At 38.8% G+C, this 12,656-nt stretch overlaps 1 protein-coding gene across 15 annotated transcripts in view; it reads right to left on the bottom strand.

Moving 5' to 3' along the window:
- The window catches only part of Apc (APC regulator of WNT signaling pathway), a 93,095-nt gene that overhangs the window by 37,321 nt on the left and 43,118 nt on the right, over window positions 1–12,656 (bottom strand). For all 15 annotated transcript variants that reach the window (XM_031365279.1, XM_031365274.1, XM_031365278.1 and 12 more), the window contains 4 exons: window positions 11,840–11,921; window positions 10,961–11,159; window positions 7,590–7,698; window positions 3,799–3,912 (listed from right to left, as the gene is read on the bottom strand). In XM_031365279.1, the coding sequence (XP_031221139.1) occupies window positions 3,799–3,912; window positions 7,590–7,698; window positions 10,961–11,159; window positions 11,840–11,921 (504 nt within the window). The remainder of the gene's footprint in view (window positions 1–3,798; window positions 3,913–7,589; window positions 7,699–10,960; window positions 11,160–11,839; window positions 11,922–12,656) is intronic.

The following is a 12,656-nucleotide window of genomic DNA, read 5'->3' as shown; positions in this document are numbered from 1 at the left end:
TGGGACCTCTGGTTGGTAGAGATTGTCGTTCTTCCTATGGGGTTGCAAACCCCTTCAGCTCCTTTAGTTCTTTCTCTAACTCCTCCATTGGGGACCCTGTGATCAGTTCAATGGTTGGCTGTCAGCATCCGCCTCTGTATATGTCAGGCTCTGGCAAAGCCTCTCAGGAGACTGCTATATCAGGCTCCCGTCAGCATGCACTTCTTGGCATCTATAATAGTGTCTGCATTTAGTGACTGTATATGGGATGGATCCCCAGGTGGGACAGTCTATGAATGGCCTTTCTTTCAGTCTCTGCTCCACACTGTCTCCATATTTGCTCATGTATATTTTTTAATTTATTCACTTTACATCAGATTGCTTCCCTGCTCCCTAGCACACCCCCGGTCTCTTTGTCTAGCCCACTTTGTCTAGAACTTGCTGGGTGGTTGAGGGTAGCCTAGAACTGTGTTTCTGTCTTCTGCTTTCCAAATGAACATTACTTTTATTTGCAATATAAGGACCACAAAGATGGTACAATTCTACATTCATACTATGAAGGAACTACTGAAAGACATGTCCACTGAAACACATTATCTGTCATTGCTTTCTGCTTTTGTTTTTGGAGATGATCTTATGCAGTCCTGGCTGGCCCAAAACTCAAGAGATGGACCTGCCTCTGCCTCCCCAGGCCTGGAATTAAAGGTGTGTACACCACACTGGCCCAGAAGTAGGCTCAGTTACAACCTGATGGGCATTCCCCGCCTTTACTAACATGCTGAGGAAACAGATGTCATGGAAAAAGGAAGGTAAGTAAATAACCAAACTAGTAGCAGAGATGAACTTCACAAAGGCAGAAGCAGAAATGAATTTTGCTTTAAATTCCCTTGAATTATTTACCAGTTATCTCTCCATGTTGTACTGGACGTCTGCTGGCCAATCCTTTATCCATTTCAAAACAGGACAGTTTTTAAGAATTAATCTTCAGGATTAATCCTCTTACATTTTAGGGATTTTAACTGTTTTACTTTATACTGTTAAAATATCTTTCCTTTCCATTTTTGTACGACAGGTGCTTTAAGTTTTATGAAAACGACTTTCATTGCTTTTGAGTTTCCACTTTACCTTAAGGACTCAAATGCTTTACATTGTCTTCTATTAATTTTAGTTCTTTTATATTAAGACTAAGTGCCAACACTGTTCACAACTACTAGTTGATGACTGAATTTGTTTTGAGGTGGAGCTATCCACAGCCAAGCCCCTCTTTTTGAGAAAGGGATCAACATGTAGATCAGGCTGGCCTCCAACTCTTCCTGCTCTGGCCTCCTGAGTGCTAGGTTACAAGGGTGTGTACACAGGGAGGCTGGACTACATCTTACTATTTTGGTGTCTTCTTTCTATTCTCACTCATTTGTAGGCATTCACTGTACAGTACAGAAAATGATTCTCAGATATGTTATAACCATTTGCATACTCACCTTTTAACTCTCATTATGGTACAAGTTACATATTATAAACAAGCAAAACATAGCATCATGTGTAGTACTTGAGGTCTATGAGATAAATCCAGAACATTTACAACTATACAAAATAAAGCCCACTTAGACTGTGCCGGGGGGTTGGTGTTGGGGTGGGGTTAGCATCCTTCTAGCAGCTAAGAGTTGCATATCCTGTAGATGTCCTCAAGTGTGGAAACTGATTCTCTATGACTCCTGCATTGTGCTAGCTCCAGTGTACTCTTGGGGCCACCACTTCTGCCACCACCATTTCTGTTCCATCCTTACAAAGGAGACACCATTTTGCACTGAAGTCACTGAAGGCTAGCCCTTCCAGCTGATATTTTTTCATCTTGTTTGTGGTTTTGAAACTTAATTTTCACATGATTATTACCAAGTGGAAAATGTGTGTGTTACTCAAGATATAAAATTAAATTTCCTAAAATGTTAATCTTAGCAACCAAAATGAAATATGCCATATCCAGGTAACAAAATGGCCAAGAAAGAAGTCAAGTCCATCTCTCTTCTGGGATTCCCCTCAGAACCCCTAGATCTATCCACTTACATTGTGTATACTAAGAATTTTAATGTCTACTATTTCATAACGTTCTTAGGATCTCTAAAAACAACCCCCCCAAAACAAACAAACAAACAAAACAAACCTAGGAACAAAAAGCATAACTCATAGTTACATTCTAAGAATGCAAATTTATATAAAGCCAATGAATATTTCTCATAGACTTTTTATGGGGGAGTGAAAACAAGTCTGCTTGATATTTAAAAAAATAAATGAACAAAAATCTCAAATTAAAATCTAAATGTAAACAGAATATATTTTTGGAAACTTGTTAGAGGCTCTTGATTTTAATACTTAGTTCTAATAACAGCCATCTTCCTTAGTCTATGACTACCCTGATGGTCCCTAATGAAGATAAATTCTTAATTTTAATATAGTAAAATTCATCAGCCTTATAATTTATAATCTCAGCTTAAAAAATTTTCTACTCAGATATGTTTATGAATATTTTCAATTACATTTATTTCAATCAAATTACTAATTATAGTTTGATAACAGATACACAAATAGATATATGATGTATATGTGCACATAAACTTATCCCAATTATAAAACTATAAAATGTGTCATGTTATGGTCTTAAATATTACCTTAGATATAATTTTTTTATTAATTTTTCAAGACAGGGTTTCTTTGTGTAAAGTTTGCTGCTCTGAAACTCACTCTGTAGACCAGGCTGGTCTACACTCAGAGATCCACTTGCTTCTGCCTCCAAAGTGCTGGGATTGAAGATGTGTACCACCAATGCTAGTTATAATCGTATTCTAACATAAATCCCACCCCTAACCAAGAAGCTATTTATAACTGTAGCTGCCGGGAGAGAGCAGAACAGTGTTCTTCCATAGAGAACTGGAACAGGCCACACCCTAGGACATGCCGCGTGCTCAGGAGTGAACTAGTTGGACCCCGCGGAACAGGCTCCACAGTTTTCTTTTTCCTTTATGGTTTTGTTTTGGCTTTAAGAGAGAATATGAAATGGATCTTGGAGATAAAGGAGGGGAATACATTATATAAAAAACCTTAAAATTAGAAATAAGAAAACCCACTTTACAGAATACCACCATACAAATAGTAGTTTGTCCTTATTTAAATGAAATCTTTAAATATATTTCCAGTATGTCTTTTAAATATATTTCCAATAAGTTTTTTAGAGAAATGAAAATTAAAAATTCCCCATGCTCACTTTAACGCAAGGCCAGGTAGTAATTACACCTGTCTTCTACAGGGCTATAGGGCTTCTATACTCCACAGGCCACCCTAGCCACACACAGCTGTGCACAAGGAAGTGCTCTGTAATCAAAGCCAGTCATTCTCTTGTGTCTCGAACATGAGCTGTTGCTCTATTTTATTTTTTGAAAAAACTTCTGAATGCTGCTACATAAATATAGATTGCAAGGAACAGCAATCTCAAAGGAACTCAAGCTAGTTATCAGCTGTGGGAGAATCAATATTTCTTCCCTGTAACTCTATACAGAAAGATTAATACTCAAGTGTCAGAACAGAGGCAGAATTATATCAGTACTGGTTATAATACCCAACAGCCACGAGAAATTGTTATCCTGAAATAGTGCCAATGTAAGACAGACTCTGAATGCTTTTCCTTGATGGTGCTGGAGACTGGACTGATGGCCTTGTGTAAGAGAGGTTAGTGCTCCAGCACTCAAGTACACCTCGTCTCACAAGAAATGTAGGAACAGAAACATTAGCAGAGCTGCAATGTGTGCAGTGTGAGAATCCGCCAGTTACCTGTGCGCGCTTCTCCATGTCCTGGCAGGTGCCAAGCTGCTCCTCCATTGCAGCCCTGATTTGCCTCGCTTCATATTCTAGCTGCCGTCTTGTCATGTCTGTCTGTAAGGAAAACTAAGACCACAAATAGCATATTAATTTCTCAGTTTAATAGTAAAACCAAAAAGCACATAAATATCAATTAAGAAATTGAGTAAATACCTATGAAAGTCACCATACTTGAGAAATCTATCTTTGAGAAATCCAAAGAATCCAAAACCATGAGTGTGGGCATTAGCTGGGGTTCCTGACTACATATGGAATGGCCCAAAGTGAAAGCTTAGACTGTGTTGTTGAAAATATGTAATTGGTCCAGTTAGGGTGAGCAGAACATCTGTCCCCTAATGGATTTTTTTATCTGTTAAAGGGCCACCTAATTAATTTTTGTGGTACTAGGAATCAACCAGAACACTCTAGGCAAGTCCAGTACCACTAAGCCCTAAGGAACTATTTCTAATTATTAAAACTAGTATTTTGGATAGCAGATATAGCTCAGTTGGTAGAGTGCTTACCCAACCTATGCCACATAAAGCTAGGTGTGTTGGCACGTGCCTGCAGTCCCAGCACTTAGAAAGTGGAGGCAAGAGGATCAGGAGTTCAAGGTCATTCTTGGCTACACTGAGAGTTGAGGAGAACTGGGCCACATGAGATTCTAACTCAAACAAACAAACAAAAAACCTACTATATTAACACAGACAACATGGGAAGGAGTAAAAAGCTAACAGGTGTTCATTGCCCTTAATCTTCTGATTTAACTAAGGATAACTGCCTTATGTGTACAGGCTAAACAGAGGGAAAAAATCCATTTGCCATATGAAGAAAATGGAGTTAAGAAAAACATCTATATATTAAACACTGGCCCTGGAAAGTTGGCCCAGTGGGTTAGAGCACTGACTGCTCTTTCTGATGACTGAGGTTCAATTCCCAGCACCCACATGGCAGTTTACAACTGTAAATCCAGTTCCAGTGGATCTGGCAACCTCACAGATATACATAAATATAAATCTTAGAAAAAAATAAAATTATAAAAAAAAATTTAAAAAATTATTAAGCCAGACAAAAATCACACTGACTTCTGTAAAAAATCTAAAAGTGAGGGGAAGGTGAAATACAAATGTACTTCAGTGGGTGTTAACTGATGCTCACACTGAGGGCACTGCCAGGCACACCCCAGGAGCCATGGAGAGGATGAGGGCATGCTTCTTACACTCCTCACACTCTTGTAGGAAACTGCTCCTGGCAGGCTGGGCCCAAGGACTCCACTGTTATCATTTTAAGTTGCCTTTAAACAAAACATATGCATATGCACTCTTGTAGGCTCACCAAAGTTAGAAACAGCCTGCATGCTGTTTATCTATCTAGAGACAGGACTCCACTAAGCAGCCTGAAGCCTGAAGCTCACCTCACAGAACCTGCCTACCTGTCTGCTAAGTGCTGGGCTTTGGGACTAAAGACAAGCAGCACCATGCTCCCTCCATGTTCGTTCTCTTTGAGCCTGTATTATTATTTCTTCCATTTGCCCTCTATTTCCCAACCACTCCACAAAAATAAAAATGCTGAATGTAATACAGCATGTTATAACAATATGGTGTAGAGCTGGTAATTGCTATGATCTTCTGATATGCAGATAAATACTTCCATGTGGAGATGCTTGTTAACTTGTTTTCCCAATCAGAAGGCAAAGTGTAGTGAGTGACTACAAAATATAAGCAGGTTTAAATTTATTAATGTTATTAATGGCCCTGGATGATTGTGTATTTTTGTGTATTCTATCAAACATGGTTACTTAATAAATAGCAAATAATAAATTTATTTGACAAATGATCTTTACTTTTGATACTCTGGTACTGGCCCATGCTCTTGAGTTGTAATATATACCAAGGGAAGTGAGCACTTTAAGCCTTGAGTTTTAGCTCCTGCCCTCAGGAAACCCAGGTAACTATATTCTGGAAGGCTTTTCTTCCTTCTATCTTCACTTTTTGCCTACTATGTTCTCACAAAACTACTATAAGAAAGTGAAAATCTAAGCTAAGAATGAAAGTTATACTGAGAAAGCACCTTCCTGCAGCCCAGGCTGGCCCTGGACTCACCACTACCCTCAGGGTCAGCCTCCTGGATAACCCATACATGCCTGTCTTATTGTCTCTTTTAAATATTTTATGGAATATTGATGAACATATAGCCTTGAGATTATTAACTTATTTTGTAAGTTTTCGTTTTTCTCTTACTTTTAGACAGGACCTCATACATCTCACACTGGCGTCAATTTTCAAAATAAACTTATTTTTATTTTTCGTGTATGAGTATTTTGCCTGCACGTGTATATATATATGCACTCCATGTGAGTGCTTGATGTCCACAAAGGTCAGAAGAGGGCATTGGATCCCCTGAAATTGAACTTACAGATGACAGTGCATTTCCATGTGGGTGCTGGGAATTAAACTCAGACCCTCTGAAGAGCAGTTCAGGTCCTAGCTGTGAGACTTTGAATTTCTGATACCTCTCTTCAAATTCCTGAGTGCTAAGAGTCCATGTGGGAAGCAGAGGGAGGCCTGAGTAAGTGAGGCCAGAGTTAATGTGTGTTGATAACATGGGCAAACCGATGCCACGGACCCTGTAGCCTCAGACCCATGGGAAATGGCACAGCCTTTTCTCCTATTCTGTGTGTGAATTCTGATGGTATGTATAGATAATGCCCACCATAGCTTTCTCCCTCTAGCCTGATGTTTATGGCTTGAAGCCAGCTCCCTTACACAGAGACTACTGTTCCTACTGAGATGAGCTAAACCTGCTTCCTTGTTTGTCTGTATGCAATAACTTCACCTCCTTATTTAACACTTATATAAGCACACTGAGCATCCAGGGTCTGTGTGTGCATGTGTGCTCCCGTGTCCATGTGTGTCTTTCCTTCTTCCCCCCACTGTCTCAGCCATGCCTCTCTCTGGAGTGCTCTGGACATAGCTGTCACAGGCACATATCATACATCCAGTTTATGAGGTGCTCTGAGTTAATTCAGAGCCACGTGCACGCGTAACATGAATGTAGAAGTCAGGGGGCAACTTGTAAAAGTTAGTTTTCTCCTGCAATTAGGTGTATTCCTGAGACTTAAACAATTTAAACCTAAGTGTATTTGCTAAAGGAGCATAAAGTTTACAAACACAGGAGGATCTGTGACTGTAGCTATTGGTATTTATACTACAAAGAATAAGATTCAAATTATCTTCAAGGATATTTTAGTTGTAAAAACCATCTGGCATCATCCCTGCATTGTACAGAAACTGCAAGCAGATAGTATAATGTTTCTACAAATTAAAAATATAGTTGTTTAAGTGGAATTCAGATTCAAACTCTTGTGGGATTAAAATATGTATCTGTTGGTATACAATAATTTTTTTCTTCTATTAAAAATTAATGAACAAGCTGGTATGGTAAAGAAGGCCTATCATCCCAGTATTTGGGAGGATCAGGTCCTCTTAAACTATATAACAAGTCTGAAGTCAGCCCAGGATACATCAGATTCTGTGTCAGAAACAGAAGCAAAACCCCAAGAAAACAAACAAACAAACCAAAGCAAGAACAACAACAACAAAGATACTCATTAACCATTACATATTTAGGTTAACAGCTGATTAAGACACATTACGTTTTATAAATCATTACAAATTCAGTCATTTTGAATTCTTCCTGGATAATCTGAGTAGTTTTAAAGGTCAAGTTACCAAGTCTAAAAGCTGCACTGCCAAGTTACTTACATTTTCAGTTAAAGGCAGGCTATCTATTCTTTTTGTGAGGTTCTGAAGTTGAGCATAATACCAGTCCTTTTCCTTTTCTTCTTTGTCAAGATCAGCAAGGAGTAATGATCTGGTTAAAAGAAAGGTAAATTTACACAAGCTAATACATACGCCTGGTAGCTCTCAGCAGCGTTGCTGTAAACAATAATGACCTAGTAAGAACGCACTGGCTTGGGTTTTATAGCAGGACTCGGGTATTATAACACTGACTTCTGAGTGTCAAGTGTGCTCCTTCCCTGCTAAGATACTGACCAGTTCTGCTTCAACCAAGGGCTGGCTCTTTCATACAGTCTAGGAAGTAAGTGAAAGATGTGGATAGAACAGAACTCAAAGCCAGTAAAAGAAGAAACACTACACTTAAGGGAGTTAGGACCAGCTGCACTGATGCTGGGGAAGAGAAGCCTGGGGCTGCATCTGAAGTAGGCTGTGCTGAGGTAGGCCGCTGCACAACAACACTGTGAATAAACACATCACATTCACAGCCAGAGGGCGTTACTCTGAGGCAGAGAGACTTAAAGCTTGGAATCTCAAGATGAATTTATGAAATTCCCTAGGAACCAGTCCTACTATACACCCGACCATTATAAACATAAACACATAATAGAAGACAGTTACTGAGATACAACTCAATAGAACTAAGAAGCACAAGCTCCTATTGTTCTGTGTGGCTCTTTTCCTTAAGCATAATAGTATAATTTTCTTGTGTTGTTTCCAGAGGTTTTCTATAAAATGCAAAGAATGATTTGCATAATTACACGTACACTTAAAAACAGATACTAGATTATTAGTATATATGTTGTCCTATACATGTTTTTTCATCTACCTTGGGGGTTATTCCATATGAGAACAAAATACTATGTACTTCTTGGTAGTGGCCTAATACTCTGTATACCTCACAATACTCATAAACTCATAAAAGAGAAATACTATGGCTAATTCTTTGCTGGGGAGCACTTAGGGACTTTTAAGTATTTTGATATATATTTATATATTTCATGTGAATGTCTTTATGTACTTTATTCCATACGTGTTCATGCATGCACACATGATAAATTTTGAGGGTACATGAATTTGAACTTAGTATCCTACAAACGTGTTGTACCAACTGTATAAACTATAATTTTTACAAGTTTAAGTATATGATACAACTTTTAGAGTATAGATCTATAATCGTCCAGGATATCACCATGACTTTAACTGATTTCTTTTGATGTGCATGAGACTAAGCACTTTCCCAAGTTTGTGACTGCTCCTTTCTGTAACTTTGCTTCTCATTTAGAGGACTTCTATACTTGGAATGGTAGAACTTATTCACTAGGCTGCATATGCATTCTTTTTCTTTTTAAATCAATTTTTTCACTTAAGATAATTTTGTTATTTGGAAAATCTGGATTTTCATGTAATCAGACCTGTGAAAGCTTTCTATTATGATCTGGAATTTGGCTATATACAATGATGCTCCCCTCTCTGATGATACATTATTTTTAAAATTCTGTTTGGTATTTCCCTGGGGAACATTTGTAACAAGTACAAATGGACGTAGAAGATTTTGTTCTTGCTAAGATCACTTTTCTTGAGAAATAATTTCAAAGCTAAGCACCCTCAATTGTGAGAAAATAAATGGGTAGGAACTGGCAAGAGATAAATGATACCACAGCAAGAGCCAAGAGCATTTCCCCTGAGTGTCAGAGAGGCTGAGAAAAAAGGAACATGCCCACTGCAAGCCTTCATTACCAATAGCTGTTAGGAAATCTAGCACTTGCAGTAAAATCCATTTTAAAAATTCTTTTCTCTAAAGCTCTCTACTAACAATATCAGTACCAAAGGAAGTTCTTAGGAAGTCTGGCCTGTCACATGGCCTTTGACGATTTAGACCATGGGCATGAGCATTCTCCTTTTGGATCAGGACAGTGTTTGGGTAGCCCTGGATAAAAATAAAGACCGGCATAGGTAAGGGATTAAGGAGAGCTCAACACCCTCCTAGTCCTTGTGGCCAGCCTGACTTTTACAGATGGCCTCACCCCGAGCCAATATAACAATGCCTTTGTCTCCCAGTGAGATGCTGCACTACTTCCTATGTATAGTTTCATTTATTTTATTTTTTTTATTTTATGCATATGTGGGTGTACCTGTTTGCATGTGTGTGTATCATATGCATGATGCGTATGGAGGTCAGAAGAAGAGTTTGAGTCCCTGGAACTAGGTTTACAGCCAGCTGTAAGCCATCATGTGAGTGCTGGGAACTGAACCTGGGTCCTTTGCAAAAGCACCAAATGTTCTTAACAGCTAAACTGTCCTTCCAGGGTCTGTTTCTCCCCAACTCCAAGATTTATTTATTTATTTCATGCATGTGAGCACACTGTAGCTGTTTTCAGACACACCAGAAGAGTGCAACTGATCCCATTGCAGATGGTTGTGAGCCACCATGTGGTTGCTATGAACTGAACTCAGGACCTCTGGAAGAGCTGAGCCATCTCTCCAGCCCTCCAGGCTTTGCTTTTTCATGTGTAATCTTAATACTATGCTTTTACAAGTACCATATCAGTGTTTTACAGAAGAATGTTGCCACCTGGCACTGAGTCCTAAAATATTTGAAAATATCTTGATGATTCTGCCATGTGTGATGAGAAAATTCTAACTTAAGAGGAGAATTAATTGTTCACTGCAAGAACTCAGCTCAGATAGAGCAAGGCTAAGCAATGCTTTGTCTATGTGGAACGTGGCATATAAAGAACCATTCCTCTCACTTGTGCTCACTTCTAGTCTGCTCTCTATAGTGGATCCCTAGCAGTTACTGAATTTCATTCAAAAGATAACCTGAATTCTACTATAAGTCATTGATACATTTAACTAGATATAGATATTGTGATTTAGGGTCTTACTAAATGTACAGATATGCTCACCACTATACCAAGGCTTCACCATGTGTAGAATATTTAAAATACCTAAGTAATCAAATATAAGACTTTAGAATTTCAAGAAAATTCCTTCTTTCTACTTTTAGAATTATTGCAAACACAATCATTAACATATTTAGAACAAGTAGGTTGTGGTGGTACACATCTTTAATTCCAGCACTTGAGGCAGAGGCAGAGGCAGAGACAGAGGCGCAGAGGCGCAGAGGCGCAGAGGGGCAGAGGGGCAGAGGGGCAGAGGGGCAGAGGGGCAGAGGGGCAGAGAGGCAAAGGCAGGTGTATTTCTGAGCTCCAGGCCAGCCTAGTATGTTTAAAACAAGAAAATGCTCTATTGGTGTATCAGTTTCTTACACTGTAAGACAGCAGAAGGAGCTCCCATGCATACTCAGTACTTACTGCACGAGAAACAAATGTTACCTTTCTTTTTCCAGCTCTTCTAAATATCCAGTCCTTTCTCTGCTTCCGTTTACAAACGCTCTTCTTGGGAATGACCCCATGGGGACAGGGCTGCATTCTCCTGAACGGCTCGATACAGATCCTTCCCGACTTCCATAGGAGCGAAGGGACATTTTTGAGCGTAGTTTCACTCCAGGGAAATTGCTATCTAAGTTAAATTCTAAACAGAAACAAGTTCTTATGTAGTAACTGTTTTATGCCATGTAAATACTCCTAATGCTATTACATTATTTTAAAAGTGAGTCCTCAGGTTTATATTTTAATTACAAATATAAACACTTGAATAATTATTTAGAATAGTTAAAACTTGCCCTGCAAAGTCAGCATAAGTCGTACAGAGAACAAGTGTGTTAAAGAAAAACCACACAAAATCCTAAGATTCCTGGTAGATAATATTAGGAACTCAAAAACTACTTTGTCCGGTTTCACTTATTACTAAGCAGGGCCCCTGTTTGGCACTGGAATTTTTAGGCAACGAAGTGAGAAAGACATTTTAAGACAGATATTACTAGAAATGGCATAAGAAAAGACAGGCACAAAGACAATATTTTGAACCAATTTGCCACAGAAGCCATGTGGCACACAGTCTACTGAAGCATATTTAGTGATTGGTAGAATGAACTGAGTTTTAAGAACAGATCAGATTTGAGGGGATAAGTTAAAACCTATGACGTGATGCAGAAACAAGCAAACAGAGCTTTAATCTATTTGTATTCAACAGCTACAACCCAGGGGGAGATGGGGAAGAGGAGCAAGCTGTGCCCAGCGTCCAATGGGAGAGCAGCTGACCTGGAAATTGAGCTTAAAACAGTATTTTCAAGTACTTTTAAAAAAATGTACCTTTAAGACGCTCTAGTAAGTCAATCTGTCCAGAAGTCATAGTCTCATCTTCAATACTTCCCTGTAGCTGCTTAAGTACTTCCTATTGAGAGAGCACAGTACATCAGCATAAAATGCTAAATAACCTTTTTAACACACAATTCAGTATTTCTTGGCATTTAGATATGACTGGGGAGAAAGCTATTTCAGTTCATACTGACAACATGCCACAGGCTATAGTGTATATTAAACATATTACCTATTTATTATTCACTGTTATATCCCAACAACAATAATAGTGGTATTTTGTGATAATGGCGATTTGAGGAGTCTCCATGCAAGACACTTCATAGCACACTTAAAAGGAAGGGGGGGTGATCCAAGTACACTATATGCATACATTAAAAGGCATAATGAAACAAACCCATTATTTTTTATAATATGGGCTATACTTTTAAGAAAACTAGAATCATTACCATTTCCAATCAGCTGACACCTACAGACTGGCTGTTAGAAGCCTGAGCAGGAGACATCTGCTGTCACCTGAGGAGGCCTACCCTTGGCAGGCACTCGAGTATGTGTGCCAGCTGCCTCCTGCTCCTGAGTCTTTCTTCTCACAGAAAGTACGTCTTGATTTTTTTTTTTCTTCAAAAAAAATTTTAAAATCATTTTCTACCCAACTTTTCTGCCTGGATACCTATAAATCTCGTTTTTTATTAGTGCTCTTTAATAACTTTCATACTTCCCGTACAGTGACACATGCCACGGGAGCTTCCACCATGTCCTTTGTTTTGCCAATTTGTTTTTGGAAGTCCAGGAAAATGAACTGAACATCTGC

The sequence above is a fragment of the Mastomys coucha genome, unplaced genomic scaffold (assembly GCF_008632895.1).
Source record: "Mastomys coucha isolate ucsf_1 unplaced genomic scaffold, UCSF_Mcou_1 pScaffold13, whole genome shotgun sequence".
NCBI lineage: Eukaryota > Metazoa > Chordata > Mammalia > Rodentia > Muridae > Mastomys > Mastomys coucha.
Note: the sequence above shows the minus strand (reverse complement) of the source record. Positions and strands in the feature narration are given on the sequence as shown.